Here is a 27,885-nt window from a genome sequence, read left to right on the forward strand (position 1 = left end):
ACAACTTCTGGCACCTTAAAGATAAATTTTTTTTTGTTGTGCTTTTCCCCCCTTCTTAGGAGTGATCTTGGAAGGGCTCAGATTTGGGTTGTGGCAGCTTGTGTTGCCTTGCAGCTGGCCACACTGCTTGGCTTTGCTTGCTGCCATTCATGTCAATGTTTTCTGTTATTTCCTGGCACCAAATGGGAATTTTCTCAGAGCTTGTTCTGACTAATGTTGATGAAAGGGCAGAAATTCATTATTAGAGTGAAATAGCTGGTGATAGACTGGGGTTCCCAGGTGTATGAATGAATATAGCAAATATCTGTAATGAAATTTTTTCTGCAAATCCTCGCTTGTGACCACCTCTGCTGTGCCTGTGTGGGCTGAGCTGCGGATGCCACGCAGCCACAGGAGTTTGGAACAGCACCTGTAGGGCTGCCCAGGTCTGTCCCCACAGCCTGGGCACCCACAGCTTCTCTGGGCAGAGGTAGCTGCACAAAGAACTTTTTCTGGGGTCTCCAAAACCAGTGTGAGAGCCCATGATGGGCAGGCGGAGCCTAACCATAAAAAAATAAAATCAAGTAAAGTGTTCTCAAGGCCCAGATTGAGACAGGAGCCATCCACCTCTTCCTTTTATCTGGGTACCTGATTATTGGCAGAGTAATCTTAGTTCTTTGTCTAGGGTGGGATGGTTGGGAGGGAGGGAGCTGTGAGTGAACAGTTTCATCACCAATAAATATTTCCAGATAAAACAGAATGTGTGATTCCCATCATGCTTGGAGCAGAGTGAAGAGCTGTGGCTCAGGCTTCTGGTCAGATCCAGGTGGGTCCTTCAGGCTGGTCTTAGGCAACTTCAGAGGAAAAGAACCCCCCGAATACATTTGGCCTTTGTGGTTATGCTGAGGAATCTGCTGGCAGAGTAAACCCCGGGTAAACATCCTCAATTTGCTGCCTCCTGAAATGGAGCAGCTTTTGGAGTTTGGAGCCACAATTTGTATTCAAATGAAGGTCATTTGAAAGGTGTAACACAGTAAACAGCCATTATTTCATTTTGATAGTGGTACTAAAATTATAGTGTTGGTTGAATTATTTTAGTATAGGACCATTACCATCTCCCTAAAACACTTAGAGGGGTTTTATATCAGTACTGCAGTCCTGAAATTAGAGGAAAATTAAAAATCACACGACTGTGGTAGAAAAGTAATTTATTTGTGAGGATGCCTTCATTTTATCATGGTGTCTCTCTCCCTTCTGCTGTTCCAGGAGAGAAATGTGCTCCTGACACCCCGACAGGCTCCCAGGGTTTGCCTTGCTGAACCAGGAAGGCATCAGCTTCCCACGAGCCAGGGCTGCCATAAGCCACCCCCAAAACTTAATTTTTAATTTTTTTTTTTCTTTTTTCAGTAAAAGTGGTTGATGTGGTATTGCCTGACTCAGTGCTGTCAGCGTGTTATATTTCAAACATACTCGTGTAGGGGGGTAGCACACACTTAAAATCTCTCTGCATTCATTTTCTTCTAGGAATACGTGCAGTAGAAGTTGGAGTTAATAGAGTGGCAGTGATTTCCCTCATCAGGGTGGCTGGGTGAGGGTGCCTGGATGGAGCCTGGCAATTAGGGCTGCTGTTGGGTGAAAGTGGGGATGCTCCAAGGCTGCGTTGGAGTGGGAGCTGGCGGACGTGAACAAAATTTTAATTGGGAAATTCCCGTAGATTAATACAGCTGCCTTCATTAGCATTTTCACACTTGGCTGGTAACAAATGAGGAGAAGGGCTGTGTGTGCCACTGGATTTATAGTGTTCCAAATCCACTCCATACCTGGGGTGTGCCTTCAAGCAGAAGGGATCGTAGCTTTTTGTGGAGGGGTGTTCTGTGAGGATTTCTGGGAAAATCTTTACTGGCAAGGAGTTGGTTTTCAATGACTGGAAGGAATATCCTGCAAATAAAATTCCTAGCTCCATCTCTGGCCAAGTTCAGTTTAGGTTTGGATCTGTTTTTTATGGGGTTTTTGATCAGCTTGTGCTTAAACTCCAGGGTTTTTTAATTGCACAAGGAGGATATCAAGTGCATATCCACTGGAAAAGAGCATAAAGTCCTAAACACTGTAAGTTGAGCTGCTTTAACAGTAGCAATGCTGACATAAATGAAGCACCAGCCATGAAAGATGTTGGCCATGGAAGGCTACCACATCATGTTGCAGGAAAAGGACATGCCTTGTGTCCCTTCCCCTGCCTCACAGGCCCTGGCTTGCTCCTGCTCACACTTTACTGCTGGAGAACACGATGCTGGCGGGGCCAAAATACATTTTTATTATAAAATCACAGGGTGCTCATGTGCTGGGCGACGCTGGGGTGGATGGTTCCATCCTTGGGTGAAGGCTGCTCTCACAGAGGAGATCCTCAGGAGCTCCTTCAAATTGAGGGGAAAACCTGCAGCTGGATTAGGATGCCCTCGGAGATGAGCGTAGCAACCTGTTCCATATTTATTACGGGCAACAATTTGACTAAGGGAGAATTTAGATTAATAACATTCAGCCCAGAGAAGTAATTTCCTTTGAGAAAGCGATTTACATGCACTCTGCCAAAAAGAGCCGTCACCGCGTGCTCTCCCTGTGTCAGCTCCAATAATGAAGTTGGAAATAACATGGGAGGTTAATAGGTCCTACTTATCTCCTTAGCGCTGCAAAGGAAGATTTACAGTGCGGAGCCTGGTTTGCATATTCCCGTTGGAAATGGAAAGGTTTTTCCCAGCCGAGATTGATGAGACCTTGCAGGGTGTCTGCTGGGGCTGTAAACCTCCATCCCAGGGACACACTCCTGCCAGAGGGAGCCGCCTTTCCCGGGTCACTGGCCAGGGACTGACTTAGATGCCAGAGCCACCATTCCAGTGATAATTATTTTTATCCATCTGTCTCCTCTAAGCCTGGAAGTTCATACAGACGTGGCTGCCACACCGTGTTAGGAGCTGGGCTGAAGCCCTGCGGGTTTTCCCTGGGAGCTGCCCATGGCGTGCGAAAGGCAAAGTCATCTGGAGACGCTGCCGTGGAGGGTGGTGGAGCTGCGTGTGTTACCCCTCTGCCACTGCCTGTGTGATGCCAGTCTTCTGGGTGTATGCTGGGGTATGTTGTGTCCTGCCCTTGCCCTGAGGAGGGGGAGTCTGCGTGCTGGGCCACGCGGCTGGGAATGTGCTGGTGGGTTAACTGGGAGCTGCTCCCCTAATTGGAACTGGTAATGACCCTGCCTCCATGGGGGAGGATGCTGCTGCCTGGGCTGTGGGTGAGGCTGGAAGCAGCTGGAGTTGCCTGTAGTGGCCCCTTCCCCTTGTCTGGCTGGCCCGGGGATGGCAGGGACAGGGGATGGCGGGAGCCAGAGCCCTGTCACTTCACATTACTGCTGTGAAATCCCGGAGGACCCGTGGCACGTTATGGGCTGTTGCAGGAGCTGTTTCCCTGTGAGCAGTGGAGCTGTCTGGGCTTAGAGTAAGGAAAATCCCCAAATTCTGTGGCTGCTTTCCTCTCCCCTGGCTCTCCCCACCGGCTCTTGGGAAAGAGCTCCGTGTCTGTTCTCTCCCAGCAGGGCTGTGTTTGGGTCCTTTCAGGTTGTTGGGCTCTTCCAAACTGGGAATAAACCAAATTTTTAAAAATAAACCGAAATTGATTCCCTCTGGATAATTTAAGTCACATGGTGCCTGAAACCTGCTTAGGAGAGGGACTTTGAGAGGGAAAGAATTGTTAATAAATGTTCTGTCTGCACAAACTGTAAAATATTCATTTCAGTCAGTTATTTCACGTTACTGAGCAAGTGCAAGAAGAATGAACTTTCTGAACAGCTTAAGGTACAATTCTGTAATAACCTGAGCCATTTAATGAATGAAATATTTAACATAATTTGCATATATTAAGTGATGGGATGACGTTTTTCTACTTCTGTGTACTCTTTGTGTATATGGAACAGTGCAGCCTTTTCTCTTCACCACTCCTCACAGTGCTCCAGGGTAGGCACTGAGGGAATGGCATTTTTCCTCCCCATTTGGAGCCAAGCAAATGGGAGCCACACCAGCTGAAGGCAAGGGCACACACAGACACAGCTGAAGTGTTGTCAGCTTGGCAGCGTGGCTCAAGTAAGCATTGCTTCTGCTGCCATTTCTGCTCTTGATGCTCCCAGTCCCACAAAATATGATTTGTTTCCTTTTTTAATTTTTTTTTATTTTAATCAAGTAGTATTTTAAGTGCAGACAAGAAGCTGTCTGTGCGTGCCAGAGACTCCTCTTGCCAGCACGATGCACAGGGCCTGGGAGCTGCCCTGTTCTGAAGTACTCGTGGAGCATAGCTGGGCCTGGCACAATGCCCATCCCTGGGATGGGCCTGCCAGGCTGGATGCCATCCCTGTGCAGCACTGCTGGCCCCTCCAGAGTTGTGGCTGGGCTGCCCTTGGGGATGCTGAGCCTGCCTATGGTGTCCTCGAGGGTGGCACCCCTGAACTGGCACTGCTGTTGGATGGTTGCTGGGTAAATCAGGGCCAAGTAGGGCAGAGAAGACCTCAGGAATAGGAAATAAGGGGGGAACCTCGGTGCTTTCCCCCATAGAAGCAGAGAGAGCTGTAACAGGTGGTGAGTGACCAGCACTTCATTCTCAGGTTGCTCTGGGAGAAGAGAGCTGCTAATTTCTGTGTGACCAGAAATTGCAGTTCATAATCCCAACAGTGGCAGGGCTGGGTTCCCAATTGCACCCAATTAAGGTGTGACTTCATTAGTGTTCCCTAACTTAACTGCTCTTTAATTGATTAAACTCTTTTTCTTTTCTTTTTCACTTCTTTCTAGAAGTGGTCTTAGGAAACTGTAGAAGGAAATGAAGTGTCCCAAGGAGTGTGTGTTACAAATATCTGTATATGGATGTATAGATTTATGGATACATGAGTCTCTCTGTATCCCATGGGTGGGGTTTGGGTTGTTGCCCAGAGCAGCAGCCCTGGGCAGCACAGAGTGGATCTGGGGTGACCAGTGTGGCTCAAGGTGATGCAGGTACATCCAAGGTGTCCACCATGCTGTGCCCTGATGCCCTGAAGCCCTCACTCAGTGGTAATGCCACTAAGGCCGAGCCTCACAGGCTGGATGAATAATGAATGCATCTTGCTCTTCCAAACCCCATTACTTTGTGTTTTTTGCATCCCACGCACTCCGTGTCGTGTCAGTCATTTGCCCAGTTTGTAGTTTGTTCAGGGCTCTGGGCTGGTTTTCCAGCCTGTCTGAGCCTCACTCAGAAATGCTTTTTGTCATGTTCAAGTGGCACCTTCACACTGCTTGTTTCCAGGTCGTTGGTAAATATGAAGCAATAAAGGAAATACAAAAGGAGTTCAACCAGGAATCCCCATCTGTCTGGGCCTGCAGAGCTCCTGGATGTCAAAACTGCCTTTCCAGAACTTTAAAGGCTTAAAACCAGAGAGGAGCAGAGTAATTCTGAAACATGTCTCTTTCTTTTATCAGCAAGATTTTAATTTTTTTTTAAGGTATATATTTTTAAAATTATAGGAAATGAGTCCACTCCTAGGGATGTAGAGCCTGGCACGAGTGTTCAGGGTCCCTTCTCAGCAGCTGGATTTGAGCTGGCTGAGCAGAGGGAGGGGTGTTTTCATCCTGCTGTCAATGTGCCTTGACAGAGCGTTAAAGTCAATATTACCCTAAAAACGTTCTGCTTTTCATAACAGGCGATTTTGTTGGTGTTGAAAATGCTTTGTTTGATTTCGGGAGCCATTCATTACAGGATCAGGGCTTCAAAGTGAAGCCAATTAGTTATAAGAGCTACTTTTAAAAAGCTTTTTTCCAAACACCAGCTTGAAGGTTAGCTAGAGTGTGGTGAAAGGGGAGCCTGTGCTGGGGTGGCCCCACTGTGGTGTCGGGTACCACTGGGGCTGCATCCCCCTCACTGAGGCCACATCCCAGCAGGAGCAGGAACCTGCAGCCACTCTGCGTGTGGTGGCTCACCCCCTTTTCTATATTTAGCAAGAAATGCATCAGCATCCCTTTTACTCCCTGAATTCCCTCTGGGAATGGAGCTGGTAAATAGCTGTCGCACTAAAAATAACACCTGCAGCAGCCACTGGCAGCCACGTTCCCTTCCCTGGCTGAGCACAGAGCCAAAGGGCTCCCACCCTGGGAGCAGATGTTGGGATTTATGATTATTTTAAAAAAAATAACCAGAAATCAACACTTAGAAATATAAAGAGCATGAAATCGCCTGTGATGCTTAACCTTTGGGAAGCAGCATCCATGCTCTGTGCTGGCTGCTGTCCGTGAGAAAGGACACAGCAGCCCCAGCGCAGCCTGCAGCAGTGCTCTGTGGGCTGGCAGTCCAGAGGTCACTGGTGTGACATGGCATCAGCCCTGCCTTTCACCAACCTTCTAGTCAACCCCTTTCCAAGGATAAATACAGGGAATCCTGGGCACTTTGGGCAGTTTGCTGTCCTGACACTGCTGAGAATGTGAAATGGCTCTTTCACACAGAGACCCTTTTTTCTGGTCATTTTTTCCCTTGTCATTTTTTTCTTATATGTTCTCTTAAAGGCAAGGCTTAACTAAACTTTTGGAAGTCTGAAAATAACTCACAAGGAATTTACAGTTCCCTGATGCTGCTCTGGTTTTATGGTTGTTTCCTTCCATTGCCAACACACACAATAATTCCAGGTCAGAGGAGCAGTTTCCACAGATGGGAGCCAGCTGGCAACTGCCAGCCACTCTGGGAGCAGACCTGCTGTGCCCCCCAGGCCACAGGCCCTGGTTAATCATCATGGCTGGATCCTGACATGGGGCAGAAATGTTTGCCTTTCATGCCCCCACGGAAGAGAGGATGGTTTGATGACAGCTGTGAGTGTTGTGAGTTTCCTGGAGCTGATGGGCACTTGGGAGCTGCCTCCAGAAACTGGACTTGTTGTTCCTGATTTTGTGAAGAATCCATCAAAGTGACCCTGAGATCATTTGGTTAAAGCATGGTGTGAATAATGCCAGTGTCACAGGTTCAATCCCCATATGGCTCATTCTGGTATGAGTTTGACTTTATGATCCTTCAGGGTCTCTCCCGACTCGGAATAGTCTGTGATTCTGAATTTACCAGGGAAGATCTGGGGAGAAAAACCCCAAAAGAAAAAACCTCGCCAAAACCAACCAACCCAGCAGCAGCAGCCAGGAGCTGGGGACATCAGCACAACTCCTTGGGCTGAGCTGGGCCTGGGACAGAACCACTCTCTGAGCTGTTGGAGGCATCTCCTGCAGTACAGTGCAGAGAGCCCTGGCTTTCTGCTAATGGCTCTGTGGCTTCTGAATAACAAACAATTAATTACATAAATATCTGAATAATGCTTTTTCTGGCTGCTTCTATTTGTTTAGTCTTGTATTTGACATTGGTCCTTCCATTCAGATTTATTATTTGAGTGGAGCAGCATGAGATTAGGGGCTCCTGTACAGGTCGGGCAATGTGCCTTCAGGAAGGACAGCCAGAAGCCATGACCCTCTCATAGACTGTGTTTCTTTTGGAATCTTTAATGCTTAAAACCCCTTTGTGAATTGTACTGGTGCTCCACAGGTTCATTCCAGACACTGTTCCTGAGTTTTTGTCAGCCTGGCCATGCTTGGGTGCAGGGCTGTGCTGTGCAACTCAAGGCTCTGTGGTGTTCTCTGTTCACAAATGCAAAACATGAACAATTCTTATAGGAATGATGATAATGAGTAGCATGGGTAATTTTTATTTAACACTAAATGTTGTTTGCACAAAAATACAGGACACTTGTGTGGTATTGACAGAGCTGGGAAAGCCTTCAGTGTAAACAATGGAAAATGAATAAACCCGTTCAGTAATGACTTCAGGTACAGCAACTTCTGTGTTCAAATGGAAAAGGGATCCTTGTGCTGGGGCTGGAGTGGGATAGATGGAGAATGAAAGCACCAGCACCCAGGACTCACACTAATTAAGATGTGAGACTGAGGTGGTGGCATGACTGCAGAGCATTGGTCAAACCAGTAAAATGTCCCAGTCCATGCTATTCCTGGATTCCCCTGCTATTCCCAGATTTCTGGACTTTTTGGCTCTCAGTCTGACCAGCAGGATCATTTGAATGCAGCTTTTATCATGATTGAATATGTATATTTTAAGAAGGATTTTAATTCTGTTTGAAATAAGAAAATGCCATAAATCAGCAGCAGAATCTTTTAACATTTACAGTTTTAAATGAATTCCTGGTGAGAGTCTCTTAAGCCAGATTTATATCTGACTCTGCATTGAGCTGTCGTTACGTGGGACTGAAAAACTCTGACAGAATTAGGCATAATGCAAAAACATGCTGAAAAGACAGTTTTGCAGGACTGTGGCACATTATTATGTCAGAGCATATGGGAGCGAGGAGTATGTAGAAAGGGGCAATTTCTGGGGATATTTCCCTTTTAATGATCCTTCCATTGGAAGGGTTTGCTGCTGTCTCCATGCAAGAGAAGGCAAATGGAGCAGGCTCTGGTGTTCTCACCTCCTTGGGCACAGCAGTCCCACTGCTGAGAGTGGGACTGCTGCATCCCCCTGGGCAGGAGGGACCCTCCAGGCTGGGGGGAGGCCATGGCATGGGCAGCTTCACAGGGGATCTGCCCCATCCTGCCACATCCCCTGTTAGACTTTGCCACTTGGTGCAGGAAAGCTGCAGAAATTCCGTGTTCCCCCTGCTTTCTGTGGGAGTTGGGAGCAGGGCAGCATTTCTGAGGGCACATGCTCACCCTGGAGCAGAGGAATGCTCTTTGACATCTTCAAGCCACGTGACCGTTTGAATTGTGTACAATAATTGAGGTTTTTGCTATGATGCTGTAATTTATGCATTGTAAACACAGGGATCTTAGTGATTTTTTTTTTTTAATCACATTGCATATTTGACTCTTTCAGGCTTCAGAGGACAAGTGAACTGAACCAGCAGGATGCCAGTGTTCGTGGTTCTTTAGATCACAGGGTTTAGTCCAAGGTCATTTAAAAGAAAAAAAAAAATCACATAATGACCTGTGGGTGTTTTCCAGTAACTCAGAGTTGGGCATTATTGGTTACTGCTCTGTTTCACTGACTGTCCCTCAGTGTGGGGCCTAAATGGAAGATAAAATCCATCCTAATCCTATTAGGCATGGGCTGATGCAAGGGCTGACTTTGCTCTAACTTAGGAGTAACAGCACTTCCGAGTGGTTCAGGGCAGCCATGGCTGGGGGGTTGTGCCCCATTATGCTCTTGCTTTTCTAAAGACCCAGTGTGTGTCTCAGTTTGCTCTTGTCCATGTGTTTGGCAGGTGAAGGAGCTGAGCAGATCTTGTTCAGCTCCAGTGCCTGCTTGTGCTCTTGATTGGGGTTTTTCTCCTTCTCCTTTTCATGTGTTTTAGAGAAAATTATTTCTTGTCTAAATCTAGTTTTTTTCATATTTGGTTTAACCCTGAAAACAGTGTTTGAGTTGTCCATTTGCTACTTTATTTACTTTTTTCCCTTTCTTCTGCCCCTTTCCATAAGTTTTCTTTGGGACTGTGTCCACTCCAATTTGCAGCTGTTTTTCTCTTGTGCCAAGGCTGCCGTGGGTTTTGCTGTTGTGGTCCTTTAACCCCAGGAGTTTGTCAGAGCTGCTCCAGCACTGGAATCCGAGGGCAGACAGCTCTCCTGATGGTGCTGGGTGCACGAGGCCCCAGCAGTGCTGCAGAACACCATTGCAGTCAGATGACTTGAGCAGCCATCACAGCTCAGGATTCCTAAATGTCACCCTATAATATCTAATTAAGATTGCAGTTTGAAGACATCATGTACTTTAATTGAAAACTGTAGAGTAATCTATTCCATTTTTTTCCTGTTAAATTAATAGTGTGGACCTTTAGCAGATGGTTGGTGAGACACCATTATTAATGAAAACATCCCCCCTCCTGCAATCCTGCTGCTCACTGCCATGCAGGGAACCAAGGCAAGCATCTCCCAGACCACAGGCATTTCCCACTTGGTGGCTTTACTGTCCTGTGGCACCAGACTGTGCTGCCAGGGCTGCCCTCAGGCCTTTTTCTGCAGAGGTGAGCTCAGCCAGGCTGGCTGGGTAAGGGGGACAGCAGCAGCCAGCGGGCTCTGGGCCATCTCCTGCTCCCTGCAAACCAAGGGAAGGCAACACTTTGGGCCCCAAAATGGTGGGGGTTTTATTCATTAGGGCAACAGAACAAGGGTCTGGCTTCAGCCAGTCTGTGGTATTTTCACAGGTATGAAGAAATGCGTCTGCACTTGGCAGGAAATTCGTGGCATGAGTTGGAAAACCAAGTTGGTGCAAGTCTAGCCTGACACGTGCTCTGGCTGGGCAGCCCTGGGCAACCTCTGACCCCCAGGCACAGCTTGTACTGCTGACACAGATTGTCAGCAAAACAGCAGCAATATCTGAGCTTTAGCCCCTTCTCAGCCTCAGCATAGGCTGATCAGTGTTTGTGCTTTGAGAAGTTGCAGATGGGTAGTGCTTCAAGACCAAACCAAGTCCTGCCTGAAATGGCAGTGAAGCATTCTGGTGTAGGAGTGTTCTGTCACTGACAGGCACCTGACCCTCCTGGACACTCGAGGGCTCACTTTGCCTTTCTCCTGCTCCTTGTTTCACCCAGCTCATGAGCAATATCCCTTTGATCGTGTTGCTGATTTAGGCCACACAACTGGGCGAATGCAGTGGGAGTTTGATTTTTGTTCCCATGATGCTGAACAAGGTGGTGTGAGCCCGCTGTGTGTGGTGTTTGGAGCAGTTTGTAGTTGGGGTATTCAGAATATTAATAGCTTTGAGAGTGGGTATGGGTAGAAATGAAAATGGCTCAATCCCAGCTGAGAAGATGGTCCATAGTCTACATGAATTTTTATTTTCATTTCAGAGCAGAAGGACGATAAGGAAGTGATGGGCTGGAATTTGTTTTTATAGCAGAGAGGACATGAATTCCTAAGAGAATAAATGTGCTCGCTTAAGAGATCGCAGCTTTATTAGCTCTGTGGTCTAAATCTAGGCATGAGTAGAAACTCTTCTTCTTTCTCCCAACACATGCATAGATTCAGGCTTATTAATTCAGGTGTGTATAATTCATACAAAGTAATAACTTGAAATTGAGACTGCTTTTTTTTTAATGAATTACATGTTGCTTTGAGACCAGATGGTGACCAGAACTGCCTGGCCTAGGGAATCCTGCAATCCTTCTCCCTTACAGTTTCTCTTTTTATTTTGAGAGGTGAGGTGGGAATTGCCAATACTTTGTGATGATGCAGGATGACCTGGAGGGAATTGAGGTGGGAGGAAGGAACCAACACTCAATCCATGGCTTTAGGGAACCCATTAATTGTCCTTTTCAGAGTTTTTTTTAACTTACTCTTTTTTCTACCAAAAAATGTGTGTGTTCACTGGAAACCCTTCAGCTCAGGGTAGAGTTGGCACCTTCCTGTGTGCACGATGGGTCACGAGCCTCTCTGACACCGCCAGATCCCTGCCTGTCAGTCTGTCCTGTGCTTTGTGGCCACGTCCTCTCCTCTCCTCTGCACGAAGACAAACAGCTTTGCAGCAGCTGCTGGGCAGCTCTGAGTGTGCTGAGGGAGCTTCTTCCTCCCTGCTGTCCCTGTCCCTGTGGCACTGGCTGCAGCACTGCCACTCGTCCTCACCGCGGCGGCTGGGACACGGCGGGTGAGATCAGGTCACCCATGTGCCGTTACGTGCTGACATTAAATATTGAAGTGTCTGAGGAGCTGCAGTCACGTAGCATTGGGTGGGGAGTGTGTGGTGGCTCTGCCAGCGTGCCTGAGCCAGGAATGCCAGGCTGAGTGGTGCCACACTGGCACGAGGCTGAGGGAGCAATGGGAACATCCTTGGTGGCAGTTGTCTGGAGATGGTGGAGCTGCTTGTGTCCTGTCTCATGCAGCTCACTGGGCTTCCCAGCTCCCTGGTGCATTTGCACTAATAATCTAAACAAACTGGCCAGTGCAAAAGAAAAAGAAATGGGCACCTAGATAAAATGCTTTCAGCCCGAGCAACCAAGTCTAAACTAAACACAGTTATCTGACCAAGTTTAGGATAAAACACAACTCGAGTGATTTGAATGTTAAATAATCTCGTTGCTTTATGGTGTGATTCTCTGAGATGGTCAATCAAGCCTGTTCTCACCAGTGTGAGTGGCGGGCTCGGTCCTGCAGGCACTCAGAGAGGGAAAGGCACGTGCTGAGCATTGCCCTGGGATTGGCCAACACACTCAGAAGTGGAGCTGGATCCACACAGCTTTCAGTGATTCACCCTTTCCCAGCAATGCTCACTCAGTTTATGCTGACAGTAATTTCAGAGCTGGGATAGAGGGGACGTGGGTCTGGGTGGGACATCCTGGCACAGGGGCTGCTGCCCGTGCTGTGCGGTGCCCTTGCCCATGGAGACAAACCTGGGTGGCCTTGGGGTGCACCTAGTGCCACCTGGCCTGACTGGTGCTGCAGGGGGACTCGCTGGTGACGAGACTGAGCATTTGTGTCACGTGCAGCGTCCCTTGATTTCTGTCGCTCGCTGTGCAATCACAGAGGAGCCAGCACCAGCCGGGGTTTCAGAGCCAGCTCTGTCTCGTCTGACCTTGCTGGTGCCATGCTGTCTTTTGTTTGTAGTCTAGGGCAAGAAGCAATGGGAAAAGGGTTTGATAGGAGACAAAAGCAAACAATAGCCTTGCTCCAAAGATACGATGAATGGGATATAATTGGATTTTTTTGTGAGGACATTGATTTGACCCTGTGAGACACAGAAAGAATCATTAGGGGAATTAACACACATTAAAATGCAGGGTTTTATCAGAGGGCTTTTATTGTGCCCATAGTTTTGTTTTTAATTATTTAATGACTTTGTGTCTTCTGGTGATAAATCTATTTCTTCCCTCTTTTTTCAAAGGGAAAAAGGGTGTTGGTGTGACAGCAGGATACTTGGCCCTTGCAGCTGCTGAACCCCAGCCCTGCCTGTGCCCTGCCTGTCCCATGTAGACAGGGAGCCACTGGGCAGAGGCATCTCCTGCAACATCTGATCAACCACCAGTGCTGGGCTGAGCACTTTCCTCTGCAGAGCTGACATGAAGTTGTAGTTACAGAAAGCAGAACATATAAGGAATGGGGTTGAAGGGGGTTTTGCAGCAGAGGGGCACATCCTGCTTCCCTGCTGTATATCTGTATCACTGACTGGCAGCTTGGCCTTTCCTCTGCCCAAACATGAGTGGGCCAGGTCAGCAGAGTGGAGACCCATGTTCTGCCTTGCATGGGAGCCTCTTGTTGCTGCAGCTCCTCCAGTTAGTGATGATTTGGGATTGAGTTTTCACATGTGCCTGGCATGGTCTGGCTGGAAGGAGCAGAGTGAATGTGCCATGGGTAAGGCTGAGTTCCTTCACCTGAAATACTTTGGGTTTCTATGCCATAGCAATGTATTTGTTCAGCCACAAAATTAAAAATGGCTTAATTTTCCTTACAGCAGTTGAATTTTAGTAGGAATAGGCAAAATCTCAGACTAACCTGAACCCCCTAAATCATCTTAGCATTGAAGGGGTTTGTTTCTGTAAATGCTTGCTTGCCTGGTGCTGAAGAGAATGTGCAAGGAACTCCCAAGTGCTCCTCAGTCTCTCCAGAGCTCATCTCACTGTACAGCAAGAGGTGACACTGGTTTGTAGCATAGTGAGCTGAGGACTCTTATAGTGGGTTGGGTTGGGAATAGAGCTCTGCTGATTGCTGCACTTTCCGTGGAATTACTGCACTGGCTTCAAAAAACCCCAGAGATATTTTTCCATATTTTCTGAAGAATTTTAGTTATGGAGTTCTTTGGTGGTTTTAGCCTGTTGGAAATCTGGGGTCAGACTTTTTGGCCATGTAGTGTCCAGATTTCAGCACTTGCATCTGATTCAGGTCCAGTTGCTATGAAACTGTGAGGATTGGGAAGGTCATCAGTGCTGGTATTGGAGGTCTGCACAGGCTGTCTTTCATGCTGAGTTTTATTCAGCCAGTAGCCACTAGCCAGAAATTAAAAAGAAGAGTTTTTGGAGCTTCGTGTTGCTGCTCTGTCATCTGTGTGCATGGGGATCCCTTAAACCTGCAGAGAATGCCTTGGGAAACAAGGGGTGTGTTGGTGGATTCCAGGAGAATTTATTTGCAGTGTAAACATGTTGGTCAGGAGTCATTAATATGACATTCACACAGCTCTAATAAAGTACATAACACGGAGATCTGGCACCGCCGCAATGCCCAGAGGACATTAAGTATGAGTCTTAAAACCAAGAGTATTGGAAACAAGATATTTTTACGTCTCGTTTGGGAGTAATATAATTGCATTTTGTGGCTCTAGCAGATGCTTGGGCCAGCTGGTTGGAGAGCATTGTGGGGGTTTTTAGCTTTGGTACTGTAAGCGACAGCCCTTATATAGAGCTAGCTAAAAAAAAAATAATAAAAACACCTCTCCTGGTGGAAAGCCCTGGCACTGGAGTGTGTTGTGCTGTTGGGAGTTACAGCCTGGGGACACTTCTGCTGCAGTGGCTCTGGAGATGATCCTGCATGTGGTTTGGGGGTCTGATTTGAGGCATTTCTACATTGAAGGCAGTTTCACTTACCTCACTTGTTCAGCTTTTGCTATGCAGGCCCCTCTGAGAGGGCTGGGTGATAATTTTTGGAAGATAGGCATCAAAACCCTACATTTTTCTGAGTATATTGTAGGGGACTTATTTTCAGCACAGTCTCAGGAGTCCGTGGCCATCTCTAAATATTGGGACACTGCTGGTGTGGTGACACTTGTCACCTTGTGACCACCCTGGGTTTGTACCCAGGAAATGGATGAATGTCTGTCCTGTTCCTCAGGCCTGGTTACAGGCTCTGTCGTGAATTATGTCGCTGGCGCCGATAATTTCCTGCAAACAAATCGGTTCTGATCTGGAAGTAATCGCCCGTATCATTCCTGCAAGTGGGAGCAATGACTTATGTTGATGTCACCCGCTGGCTTTTTATGGCAACGATTAATAATTCAGTAATTCTCTCTGCAGTGATGCTGTTCTATTTATAAATATTTTATTTAGCTCCCTGTGTCCGTATTGTCGCTACCCTCCCCTTTGCTTCCTGACGTCATACCGGGCTCTCGGCGATGCCGTGGTCACCACAGTTACCAGCAAATTCTCTGTGCTGGAAAATGTTAATGCCTTTCCTCATTTGCATCTCTTCATTGTCCTGTTTAAGCCTGGCCTTGGTGGCGTGGATGTGAACATTTACTGAGTGCTTTCTGTCAGTCAAAACCCGATTTCAGCTGCAGCCTGGCCCCGGGGTAGGCGGCTCCATGTCTCTGTTATAAAACTTTCCAGTTCCCAGCACAGCCATGCAAGTAACTCTGTTTTCTTTCTGCATTTCTCTTTCAGGAAATTGCAGCTTATTTAATAACGTTTGAAAAGCATGAGGAGTGGCTAACAACCTCCCCCAAAACCAGGTAATGTTCTCCTGCTCAGCACATTGACTCTCTCGCGCTGATGACTTGACTCACTGATCAATGCCTTGACCACCAAGTGGAAACTCCCAGTCACACCTGATGGCTTGTGACACCAAACTCTCATTAATTGCCTTAATGAGCATTTTATTGAATGAAATCAGATTGATTAAAAATGGAACAGCTACAGTCTTGGCAGGTTAAAGTTTTAACCCGATGGCTCAGGATTTAATTGTATCCCTTCAGATGAGCAGATCTGAAGTCTCTGAGCAAGGTCACGGGCTGTTTATCTTGACAGAGCTCCCTTGCCTCTAACTTTAAATAAATAAAAAAGCACCAGTCCCACCATGTGCTGCCTGTTCACAGACAGGCACGGGGATTGTTTGCGTTCTGGTGTTTCCCTTGCTGGGGTTAAGTGTTTGATGGTGAGGAGGTCCCAAAAAGCTGCATTAACAGACATGTTTGCAGTTTATTATTCAGTAAATGTCATGTCTTCTTCGTGCTGCCATAAATGTTTAACTTCTCGCTCCCCTGGGAACCCTGACATGGAGTTTTGGCTGTGGATGTTTTCCTGCAGTTTCAGCTATGTTCTGGCTCCATACGTCTCACTAACGCAGAGAACGACTCTTGCTTTCTGGTCTTGCTGGGCTTTTGCTGTTTTTCTTTTTCCCAATCACCCCTTTCCTATTGCAGAGGGCTGGGCCATTGGAAGAAGCCTGCTGGGACCCAGGTGAGAGAAAAGCCTATTCTAGCATCCTGCATCCCAGCATCATCCGTTGCAGGGGCCGGTGCCCAGAGCAGCGTGCTCCAGGTTTGGCATCCCCTCCTGCTGCCATGAGCAGGGACAGAGATCCCAGCGGGACATGGGGAGCAGTGCCACCCTAACGAATAGCACAGATTGATTCCAGGTGTTCCACAGCACCCAGCTGAAGAGAGGATGGACGTGGAGGCCTTCTCTGCACCTCTGCAGTGCAGCTGCAGGTGGGGCGCACAGAGGACCTGCTTTCCATGAAATATGGGAACAAAAGAGCTGTGTTGTTTTACTTTTTTGTGGGCTTTCTGCCTCCAAGACTGTATATTTTTGTGACATTGGTAAGTAATGCATTTGCTTGTTGTATTAAAATGCTGGGGAGGAGGTGTGGGAAACTCCATTGTTTTCTCAGTGGTTCTCCAAGACCTGGAGCTGCCATGGTAGTGGAAGGGCCCTGAATGGATCTTTCCTGCTGGTAGCAGCTGTGAGGCTCTCCTTGGCTGCAGAACAGCAGGTAATTCAGTTAATATTAGCAATAGTTTTTTCTGGGTTGGTAATCTCAGTTTCAGAATTAATTCAAAACAATTTCTGGCTGAGCCTTTGCCAGAGAAGCCTTTTAAGGGGTCAGAAAACACATTAACTAGTCTGGCTCTACATAGTGTCATTAAAAATTGGAGATTATAAATGTTTTTGTAACAGCATCTTCTGATTTTAAGAGCTTGGTTTGCTAAAGGCAATGCATGAAAATAATTTTCTGATGAACAATTCCTTACCTTCCCCTTGTGTGTTTACACTTGGAAGAAAGAATGTCCCAGGAGAAGGAAAGTTGTGACATGAGTTCAAGGTCCTTCTGAAATTGTTCAGTTAGTTTTCTAGCTTTTTTTTTTTTTTTAATATAAAAATTAATTGGAAGAGTTAAATGCTGAGTTGCTACAATCAGGGCTCCCAGTATTATAGAATTAATGACATCGATTTGGCACTGAACTGGAACACTCCCCGTTCTTTGTTTGCTGCTGTGGGTGCTACTAATTTCATCTCACAAAATTAATAAAAATTAATTGCACCACTGACACACAGAGAGTTTCCTAATCCGATGATGTATAGTGTGCTGTGAGGAGTCACTGCTGGATGGATGCCATGGGGCCCCAGGTGCAGCTGGACGCTGCCTGTGGGAGCTGCTGCTGCTGCAGCTGTGGGCAGAGGGTTGATATTGGTGATGGGGTTTTGGTGCTGTCCAGCTCAGCCTCCGGTGAAGGAACTGCTGCAGAGGGTCAGGCCAGGCTGGGCTGTGATGCCTCACAGGTCACTGAGCTAAGACAGAGCGTGGCAATGAGGGATGAGCTGGTTTGGAGCTGGTTTGGAGCCAGGCTTGCAGTTCTGAATGTTTTAATCTCTTTCCCAAACAGAGTTTCCCATGTTAACAGCATGGATGGGTATTGCTTTAGTCATGGACATGGAGGGGAGGCCCTCTTGCCATTGAAGGAGCTATGACAAACCTTTGCAAAAAGTCCCTAAAATTACTTTTTTCTGAAACTTCTCGTTGAACGACTCCAATTGATTGAATACACAGATATAAATGTGCTGGAGCATTATTACAACAATCCTTTGAGCGCTCCAGTTGATCAACATAAATTAGCGAGTACACCTCGCAAGCCTCGACCTTGAGGCTCCCTTGGAGTGGTGTTTGGTTACTTGATGATGTGCCGGGTAATCCGCAGCGGGTGTTCCGGCAGCGGGGCGGGGGAAGCGTTCTGCTAATGCAGCAGGGCCAAGTGTCTGACATTTCCAAGTTTAAATGCAAATCACGATGACAAAAAAAAAAAAAAAATTACTTGACATTTATATATCAAGTAGAACTTAATTGTTATTTACTTTGGAATTTCAATGACAAAGTCAATTTTCTGAGTCCAGGAGTATTCTGCTGGAGGAAGATACTTTGCTTCCCTGTTTCCAGGTGCCTTCTGCCATTAGCATTTGTACAGTATTTAAAAAATACTCTTGAGCGATCCGAGGTGACTTCAGTATTTCACAAGTGGGCCCCAGGCAATGGAAAAGCCTTGGCTGTGCCCAGAAGCTGCAAGGTCAGTTTTCCATCTGGGAATGTAGCTCAGATGTGTTTCTGCCCCTTCCTGCTTCATGTCTTGGAAAGGACACAGGAGGATTGCTGGGGGGACCAGCCCTACTCCATGGTGAGAGCAGGATGGGTGCAGTCCCTGGAGTCTCTCCACCTCCTGTCCAGGTGCCCACTGCCCAGGAAGCACACCCTGTGCCTTACCTGTCCATCAGTCCAGCATGAGGAACATCCCCTATCTGGGATATCAGCGGCATCATAAAGAAAAGTTAGGACCTTGCAGTATATTAATTCTGTATTAAATAATTAATAGTAAAATTAATTGAATTACTCCATTTTCAGGTAAAAAATAGGGTAATAAATATTCATAACTTACATGATTAAGGGAATTTCCATTTCCTATGTCGTTAAAGTGAGATTAGGTAAGGTTGGGTTTAAATGAAGATTGAAAACAATTGTGCTTTGGAATTAATTCACTATGTTAGGCCATTACCTTGAGAGCCTTCTTTCCAGTGTGCTCTGTGTGAAAGTTGTCCCACTGCATGGGTGAATGCTGCTGCCAGGATGTCCTGGCTGCTGGGAAATGAGACAGAGGCTCCCCATGGAGGAGAAGCTCATGGGAACTGGAGGTTGTGGAAAAGCAACTGCCCAGAGCTGTGATTAGTGGCAAAAGTTCTGTCCTCTCCCCTTGTGCTTGTTGCAAAGAAATGTCCTCTCAAGACCTTGTTTAGACTTTCAAGGCACGTTTTAAAGGTCCTGCTCTCTCATATGGCTTGTACTCTCCATAGGATGCAGGACCATTAACCTTGCCCGTGGGCAGTGCTGAAATTTGGGTTTTCTGCCTGTGCTGCTGGGAGCTCTGCTGGCATGTTTGGGGTCACATCCGACCTATTTTCCTCTGTGGAAGGCAGCGTGTGTGTGCTGTCAGCACTCCTGGCTCAGGATGCTGCTTGACATAATCCCTGCTAAATGTGGCACATCTCTCTTTACACTTTATAGATTTCATGACTCTCAACACTTTCTTCTCACTGTTTTCAGTATTTCCTTCTCTTTATTGTCCCTGCAGAGAATAAACAGTGCACAGATGGTTTTAAGAGCCCTTCATTCGTATGGATTTTTAGCTGCTATGGTCCAGGGGTGTTGAGACACCAATAATGAATTCTTTTAACAGCTCACCGTGTTGATTGTAAAGTGACCTAAGGGCAGAGTTGCTGGGAGCCATACAGATGCCTGGCCTGACTCAGGCAATGGTCTTCAAGTATTCCTTCCAAATTCTTCCAGTGGCAAATCCAGCCTGGTGTGTGCTGGTCCTCTGGGAGAGCTGGTTTCCCTCTGTATTCAGCTGGCAGCTCAGAAGAGCTGTGTCACAGCAGAAGATGTCACTGGCCAACTTGGACAGTCAAGGCTAGAGGTCTGTGTTTCTGTTGTGGATTCACCTGGCACAGAGGCTGAAGGTTGGCTCTTCCAGCCCACCAATGGCTCTGCAGCCCCTGTGCATGGGCACCAGGCTTGGGCTTTCCCACATAGCAGAGGGATCGTGTCAGAGATGGTTCCACAGCTGGTCCACGCACACAAACACCTGCCCCCACTGCCTGGCTTTGCAGGCACACAGGGTTGGGGTGCAAAGGCTCCTTCCCCTCTTCATGTGGACTCATAAGAGTCCTGCAGCATTGCCCCTTGGAGGAGAACAGAACTCTGGAAAACATGGAATAGTCACAAAAGCAATTATCTGATAACAAAGCAGTGAAATCATTCAGCAAACCCGTCTGCCTGCAGCAAGTCTTGGTAGGTTTTTCTGTCTATGGGTATGGCCAAGGAAGACAACGTGGCCTTGGACAACACTGACATTCAATATTTGCCAGGCTCTGACTGTTCTTGATCCCCTGTGGGAGGATCTTAGGGGTGAGGAGGCTGCTCAGTGTGTGTGAGCCCCCTGTACTGGGCCTGTGACTGGGGTTCCCAGACTGCAAGGCAGATCAGTGAGGAGCTGCCCTTGTCCTGGGTAGAACAGATGAAAAAGTGTGCTGGAAGAGGTGTTGGGCTGGGCTTCTGATGGTCACACCCAGACCTGGCAGACAATTCCATATTGTCCAGTGTTCTGTGCTTCCTATCAAAGGAGCTGTGAAGGACAGGGCTTGATGGCTGTTGTGGAGCCACCTTGGACCTGCCATTCCTGTGTCATATGTGCAGGCTGCAGAGTGGCAGAAAACCTGCTGTGTGTTCTTCAGCTCTTCTAAATGGCAACAAAATGAGTCTTTGTCGCATTTTAAAGATTTTTGCAACTTAGTTTATATTCTCATATGGCACTGAAGAACCTTCTTTTGTCCAGGAAGTAAGATATGCAAAAATAACCTTTAAGTTGCTCCTAATTGACCCTTAATGATATTCTCTTGTTTCTTCCAATACATTCTCTGCGTCAAAAACACCATCCAGCAACTGCTTGTTGCATCTTAATGGCTGCAAATAGCAACTGATGAAAAATAAACTATTTATTTGGGTTCTTTATTTATTGACAAGGATTTTTGCATCCAGGAAACCTGGCCCTGAGGTTGGAGTGCAGGGCTGAAGCAAGGCACCATGACCATCTTGGGCTGGCAGGGATTGGGCTTTGATTTCCTGATGGGGACAATGTCTTAAATGACAAGAACAGTGTTATTCAAGTTGCCCATTGGAATGTTAGCCAGCATGTGCTGGTAACATGGAACTGGGGGCAGGATGTTTGTGCCTGTGTATGCAGAGCAGCTGGAAGCATCGCAGAGGATCTGCTGCTCAGCCTGGAGAGGACAGATTGGTTTGTGTTGTGGTTGTTGGAAGATGAGGAGCTGCCTGCAGACGTTGAGGTTTTCCTTTTGATGCTGAATAAGTGTGTGTAGGCAGTGAGCAGCTTTGCTTTTGCTGTGGTGTGAGGAGTAATTGCTTGGCAGGCACAGGTGCTGTAGGTGTGCATTGACATTGTAGTGAAACACTGGACAAGTGTGTGACTCTGCTCAGCCCAAACGTGGAGCAGTTGGTGGGTGAACAATAATGAAGCTGAGAGCACTGATACAGGTGTTCAGGTTTGAATTTTTCTTCATTTTCTTCCTAGTCCTGAAAACACAGATTCACAACAATCTGGCAAAGATTCTCCTCAAGTTACACTTGGTTGGCGTTCTTGCTATGCGCACTGTAACAATACTTTAATATAATTAAATTTTAAATTCCATGTAGAATCTGGTGGGTAGGCAGATGTACCGGTATGTTAAACTTTATGTCACTTAAAAATGGTTCTCAAGTACATCAGAGGGAGCCCAGCCAGCTGTAAAATGATCTGCTTTATGGCACTGCTTCGCAGCTTTGGTGTCTGTGTTTTAATTACAGATGTACCTAAAGTCTCACACCCTTGGATAACTCTGATGGGCCGTTTTGTTTCCTGTAAGTTACTGACAGGATGTAAAGTGACATGAGGGAAGGTGCTGCTGGGGTTTTCCAGACTGTTTGTGAGAGCGTTCAGTTTCTGACTCGTGCTGCGGCAGTTTGTTTGCCGTGAACAGACAGTGCAGTCTGCTGCCCAGGGCTGCTGCACCTGAATGCAGGTGTCATCACCAGGATGTCAAGTGGTAAAAGGGGTTTTTGCAGCCTCTTTGCAGCCCTGGGCACTGTGTGTGTGTTGGGACTGGTGTGAGAAGTGGCTTTGTGGCCCCAGGCAGGTGGGCACGTGCCCGGACTGGTTTCAGGGCGGGTGGGCATCTGCCCCTCTGCAGCCCCTCTGCCTCCCTGGCTTGTCCCCAGCACCAACACCTACCAGCTACCCACCAGCTGAGATCAGCTTTGCCCACACTGGCTCCTCAGTAAGTAGAGGCAGTGGCTGGGCTCAGTGCAGGATGAAGATTTCCAGTGCTGTGGAGTGGGAATCTTGTTGCTTGGCAGGCAGAAACCATTAATGGTGCTGTTTCTCGAAATAAAGAAGTGGCCTCGTCCGGAGGCATCCCACGTGACGATTTGCCGAGTTGTGCAGCATGATTTATGCCTAGCCGTGGGATTATTGTTTGCTATTGATTCTGAGGGAGATGAAGCATCAGTAAAAGCCCATCAGAAGCCTCCCAGTGGAATGTGAAAGCTGGAAGCTTTCCTGACAGAAATCCTGTTGCCTCTTTGGTGGTGGCTCGAAACCCGCTGCCCAGCCAATCTCCAAGCATCATCTTGCAGTCCTTCTCCTTTCAGCATTGCCTGTCTCTGTCCAGTGAGGATGTACTTTGTGCTGCAGGGAGGTGTTGAGCTGAGAGGTACTGATGGATCCCTTGGGGATCCTCTGGCACCCTCTGCCTTGCTTCCAGCAGACAGTAGCCATGTCATTCCCTGTCCTTTGTCAGAGCACATGTGATTCCTGCTGCCATCAGTGAGAGTGAATTGTGCCCATAGTATTATTCCTGTATTTATTTTGTAAATGTCAAGCATGAACTAAATTAAGATAAATAAGGCTGTTCCATTTCACTGTTCAATTTACAAAATTTTGATGAGACCAATAACATCTGTCCTGGTTCCATCTTTTGGCCAGCTGAAGGTGGCGGCAGGTCTGACAGCTCTGCTCCACCTATTCCCCAGCAGTGTTTACAGACAGGGGATGTACAAGTGAGTCATTAAGCCATTTGGTTCTGCCTCTGCTCTGTCTGACTCTAGTAGAGAAGCTGAGAGGGTGATGTGGCTGACAAAGAGCTCCACCCTCACAACTGGAATTGTTGTGTTGCCTTAAGTGCTGTTGTAAAAGGCGAGTGATGGGTGAACACATTGCTGTGAGTTGCAGCAATGCAGCTGGGTGGAAGTAAAGCCTTATCTGGGGTGTGCCTTATCTGCAGCCTTCCCTTCTCCTGCTTCTCCTGGAAAGGGGACCTGTGGTCTGGTTTCCTCCGGAGAACCTGGACACCAACACTCACCCTGCTTATCAGGTGCCAGGTTATGGGTGCATTCCTCTCCTTGGATGTGGGTCTGAGGTCCAGAGCAGCATATGGAGTGTCCCTGCTGTCACTCTGTGCCCTCTGGAAGGTGACCATTTATTTCTCATCAGTCGAGCCTCTTGCACAGCAAATGGGTCATGCAGGGGAGATCTTCTTGCTGGATAAGCAATTAGGTAAAATAAACTACTCAGAGGACAAATTATGCAGGACTCTTGCCCTGTAACAAATGAATTAATTGACTTTGGTATTTGTGGGATGTTCCCACCATTTTATTTAATTCTCTCTGGCTAAAGGGCTCCCGTGTTTTCCCCTGCTCTTACGCTGCTGCAGTGAGTAAACAGAGTATTAGGGGCTGATTTACACTGTTACAAGCAAAGGAAGCCAAGTGATAATTGCAGGAACCTTTCCACATTTCCTTAAGAGAGACAAAACCTCTTTCAGCAGCATGTCCAAGAGTCTCTGCTTGACCTGTGTCTCTGGGCTGCCATCAGTTCTCTGTGCAGCCTCACAAAGCTCATTCACAGCTGCATGGCAGCGCAGCATGGGCTGGAATCATGACCTGCACACAATTGCAAGGGCTTTGGAAGCACCAGTGCTGCAGAGCACCAGTGGAGCTGCTCCTGGAAGCACAGTACAGTCAGGAGCTGAAGTGGGCTGGTGCAGGGTTGGGGGCTGTGTCTCTGTGGCAGCAATCCCAAGTTGTTTTGAAGGCTTTGGCTGGATCTTTGGAAGCAGTGGCTGCTGTAGCAGTGTGTTACCTGGGATGTCACGTGGAGCAGCACTGCAGGAGGATTACAGGTCCTGGCCCTCATGAAACCATTTGGCCAAGTTGCTTGGTTTATTTACAGTAATTAAATTAAAGCTCTGGTACAGATCTTTGCTGTGTAACAGGATTTGTCAACTAAGAAATGATGACACTGTTGGACCAGTTGCCAAGAAAATACTCCATGTGTAAGGTGACACTGGGTTCACCAAGTAGTGCCCAGTCCCAACTCCCAATGCCAGGGTGGAAAAGGGCTCTTCCACTGTTCAGCTTCTTAATTCCACTTCACAGTATTCAGGCAGATTGGCCTCAGGCCAGGGATGGTAACACTGGTGGTGACGTGGCATGGGGACCTCTCTCCCTGCTCAATGGCATTTGTGATTCCAGACAGCTTTAGAAGACCCAACCAGTGCTAAATTGTGCAGCAAACTTTCTTTGGTAAACTGTGGCCTTTGAGAACAGCGCTAGCCAAGAGCAGGGCAGTATTTTGTGCTCTGCTTTAAATTTAGGATATGAAAGATTTGGAGGATTTTATAATCGCAGCTTTGTGTGCTTGCTCTGCCTCCTCTTCTCCCACTGGTTTTACTCCCAGGCTTTTCTAACTGCTGCTCTTGTCTGGTTTCTTTTCCTCTTTAATTCTTGCTCTCATCTCCTCAACTCCTTAAATTTATAAAGAAGTCACTTCTAATCCTGCACAGATCCCAGATCTGGAGGGACTGTTATATTTATTATGGCTTCCTTCATTCTGCCCACCTGCCTTTACCAAAATCCCTAGTTCTGGGTGAGACAGTATTTGGTCACAGACAGAGGCACGTACAGGTGGGAAACCAACCAAAGCAGCTGATGTGTGGACACACTCCCACTGTTGTAATTTTGATGTGCCAGAGTGGGCAGTGGTTAGAGAGGGGGTTCTGCCCTTAGGAAGGACATGAGAGCACTCCAGGTAATGTATGAAAAGGATCAAATTATTAGGGTTTGGATTTTTTCCTTCAGATTATGTAGTTCATAGGGGAGCTAACATTTAATCCTAGTTTCTTGCCAATATTAAAAATTCGGCGAAGTTCTGAAAAGTGGAAGTCTTGCATGGCCTTAGCACAATTGCAGCGTCTGACTCGTTGCAGGGATTAGATGAGTCTCCACTTGGCGCCTGAACAAGTAGGTTTCAAACATGCCGAGGATTTGACAGTTGCATAAGATCACAACTGGTGGGAGGGAGGTGAGAGGAAAGCTGTGGAGGCCGTGCTTGGATTCAGGCAGCCTGGGGAGAGGCCGGGATTCCCGGCACGGTGCTGGCAGGGTGTTCCGTGGGAAGCATCAGGTGTCCATCAGGGAATGCTTCATGTCCTGGGATTTGGGCTGGGGGAAGCTGGGCCTGCTTCAGGCCTGTGTTCCCATCTTGTGCTTCTCCTGTGGCAGCTGAGCTGAAACGTCCTTGTGAGAACATCGTCCTTGGATTTTAACTAATCAGAAAAGGTCGCGCCTTCCCTGCACCAGTGTGTAGGGAACAGTCACCCCTTGGCTGTTCTCTGTCAACTGAGCTCGGAAAATAACAGAGGTAAGAGGAAAAGGAGGGTTTTGATCAAAGGAAATTGGGCAAACTTTGACCCAGTGATGCTGGGTGCTGTGCTGGGTTTGGGGACAGTGAGCGTGGCTTTGTGGCGGGGTGATGCAAGGTTTAAAAGAGCAATTCATGCTGACTTGTAGGGTCACAAATTAGGGCATGATAGAAAAAGGATTGGCTGTTAACAAGAGTTGGTTTAGGCTAAATTAATCTGAAAATGTGTAATTTCATCTCAACTAAAAATACTGGAATGTAATTAAATTCTAAAGTAGGATGAGCTGAGAGGGTGTAAGAAAAGATAAGCATCAGAATAAGACAATAATTGAGTTTGTATTGTAAACACATTCCTGTAGGAATTTGGGATTTTTAAGCTGCTTCATTAGAAATTTTAAGTCGAGAGTACTTAACAGCTTGGGAATGTTTTGGAGAAGTGGTTGACTACTTTTGTATTTGTCTGTGTTCTTTGTTTGCAGGATTTTCTATATTTGGGGTTAATTCTCTCTTATCAACTACTAGTTTATTAATAAGTTTGAAGGAGAATAAGGCTTAAAATTAGAAAATGCGTATTTCCATGTGAAGCTGATTGTTTTGTGGACTTATGTTTTTCATCTCCTTTTCCCTAAAAATTGAATCTTTAATATATACAATTGATAAATTAGGTTAGCACCATTAAAACACTGGTAATTCTGAAGTGCCTCACATGAAATACTGAAGCAAATACGTTGTCTTTGTCTGTGCACAAGTTACTTGCTCAGTCCATCAGGTAGGAATGAGCCAGGTCAGGTCGTGCTGTGCCATTCTCCTGTCACTCGTGGCAGTTGTGGAGCCAGCGTGTGAAGGAGAGCTCATGGCTAGGATGAGTGGGGTATTGCACCATCATCTAAACAGAGCTGTGAACACTGATTTGAACAATAATCAGCACAATACCTGCTTGTCAGGGTGTTTGAAAGCCACTACAACTGGTGGTTTGAGACTCCTTTCTCTGGTGCCAGCACCTGCGCAGTGAGTGTTGGATGGAGGATGGAAAAAATGGGTGCAGCCATGCTCTCAGCTTGATCCTGGCCCCAAACACTGAGGGGAAGGAAGGTGATGAATGGAATTTGGTGCCTCTTTGGTGATACTGCACAGCCTGCTCAGCACCAGCACCTTATGTTACGGAGTTTATGCAATAAAGTTTTTTTTGCAGAAAAAATGCAGACAGGTTTTCTTCTTATTGACTAAAAAAACCCTTAATTCTGAAAAATTACTTTGTGGATCTTCATATTTCACAGACTATAACTAGATTACTACCTTTTACTGGAATACTTTGTGTTAATGAAGACCGATTAGAATTACATAATAGATTTCCTCTAAAGAAGGCATTATGTGGTTATTTTTTACTGTCTGGCATTCTAGTTAATTGCCTTGTCATCATTAATTGATGGGACTAAATTGATATAAATAAACAGATTATATTTGTGAGGTTCATTTGAAAGAGAGGAAGGGCTGAGAACAGGCTGCTGCGGGGCATTCCAGCAGGTGCCTTGTTGAAGGGAGCACAGACTTGGTCAGTGCCACCACTTGTGAACCCATTTGGAGGATGCACAGTGAGCTCTGCCCTCCTTCCCTGGGAGTGCTCACTTTGCCTGGACAGGGCTGGGGTTTCTTGTGATGTCCCATCTTAAAGCTGACCTCAACAGGTCAGTCCTGGCTCAGCCCTAAGCTCCAGCCCTACAAAGAGCTGATGGTCCTGGCTCTGGGCTTAGGAGGGGCAGCCCAGTCAGCCCAGCTTCTGGGACAGTTTGAGCATCTCTGGTTTCCACGTTAATCCAAATTTATGTACATAGTTACTATTAATCAGGAATCAATGGAGTCCCAGCAGTCAGCGGAGTCCAAGGCAAATCAGCATTTTTAATTGAATTGCAGTATTGCAAATGATGCTTTTGCCTGGACAGAGTGAGCTGGTGGTGGCTGTTGAGCAGCACTGTGTCCCCTCTCCAGCCCTTTCCACAGTGCTCTGCCCATCTTCTGCTGGGCCTGGCTGTGCTGATGGGGCACAGATGTGTTACTGGACCACAGCTGGAGTTGCTCCCTCCCATGCCAGCATCACCAGTTCCTCCAGTCTTTGCTGTTTTGCTGCTTGCAGTGTTAGAAGTTCATCAGCTGTTGAACTGCATTTACGATTTGGAGTGGTTCTCAATTTAAATTTATAATTAGTTTTTTATTATTCAATTTTCAAATATTTACCGATTTTTACAGTGTCTCAAGTCATGAGTCAAGCTGCATGCTGCTTAGCAGAGGGAGAATCCTTTTTCTTCCTCAGACCTCTGCTCTCCTCCCATCCCCAGTGAGATTTTTCCCAATTAACAGCAAAGCCTGTGTGGCTCCCTC

At 47.0% G+C, this 27,885-nt stretch overlaps 1 protein-coding gene across 1 annotated transcript in view; it reads left to right on the top strand.

The window, feature by feature from the left end:
• The window catches only part of CAMTA1 (calmodulin binding transcription activator 1), a 238,540-nt gene that overhangs the window by 47,082 nt on the left and 163,573 nt on the right, over positions 1–27,885 (top strand). Inside the window, exon 4 of the mRNA XM_041476559.1 lies at positions 15,374–15,441. Coding sequence (XP_041332493.1) covers positions 15,374–15,441 — 68 coding nt within the window. The remainder of the gene's footprint in view (positions 1–15,373; positions 15,442–27,885) is intronic.

Source organism: Pyrgilauda ruficollis, unplaced genomic scaffold (assembly GCF_017590135.1).
Source record: "Pyrgilauda ruficollis isolate IOZ18807 unplaced genomic scaffold, ASM1759013v1 scaffold39, whole genome shotgun sequence".
Lineage (NCBI taxonomy): Eukaryota > Metazoa > Chordata > Aves > Passeriformes > Passeridae > Pyrgilauda > Pyrgilauda ruficollis.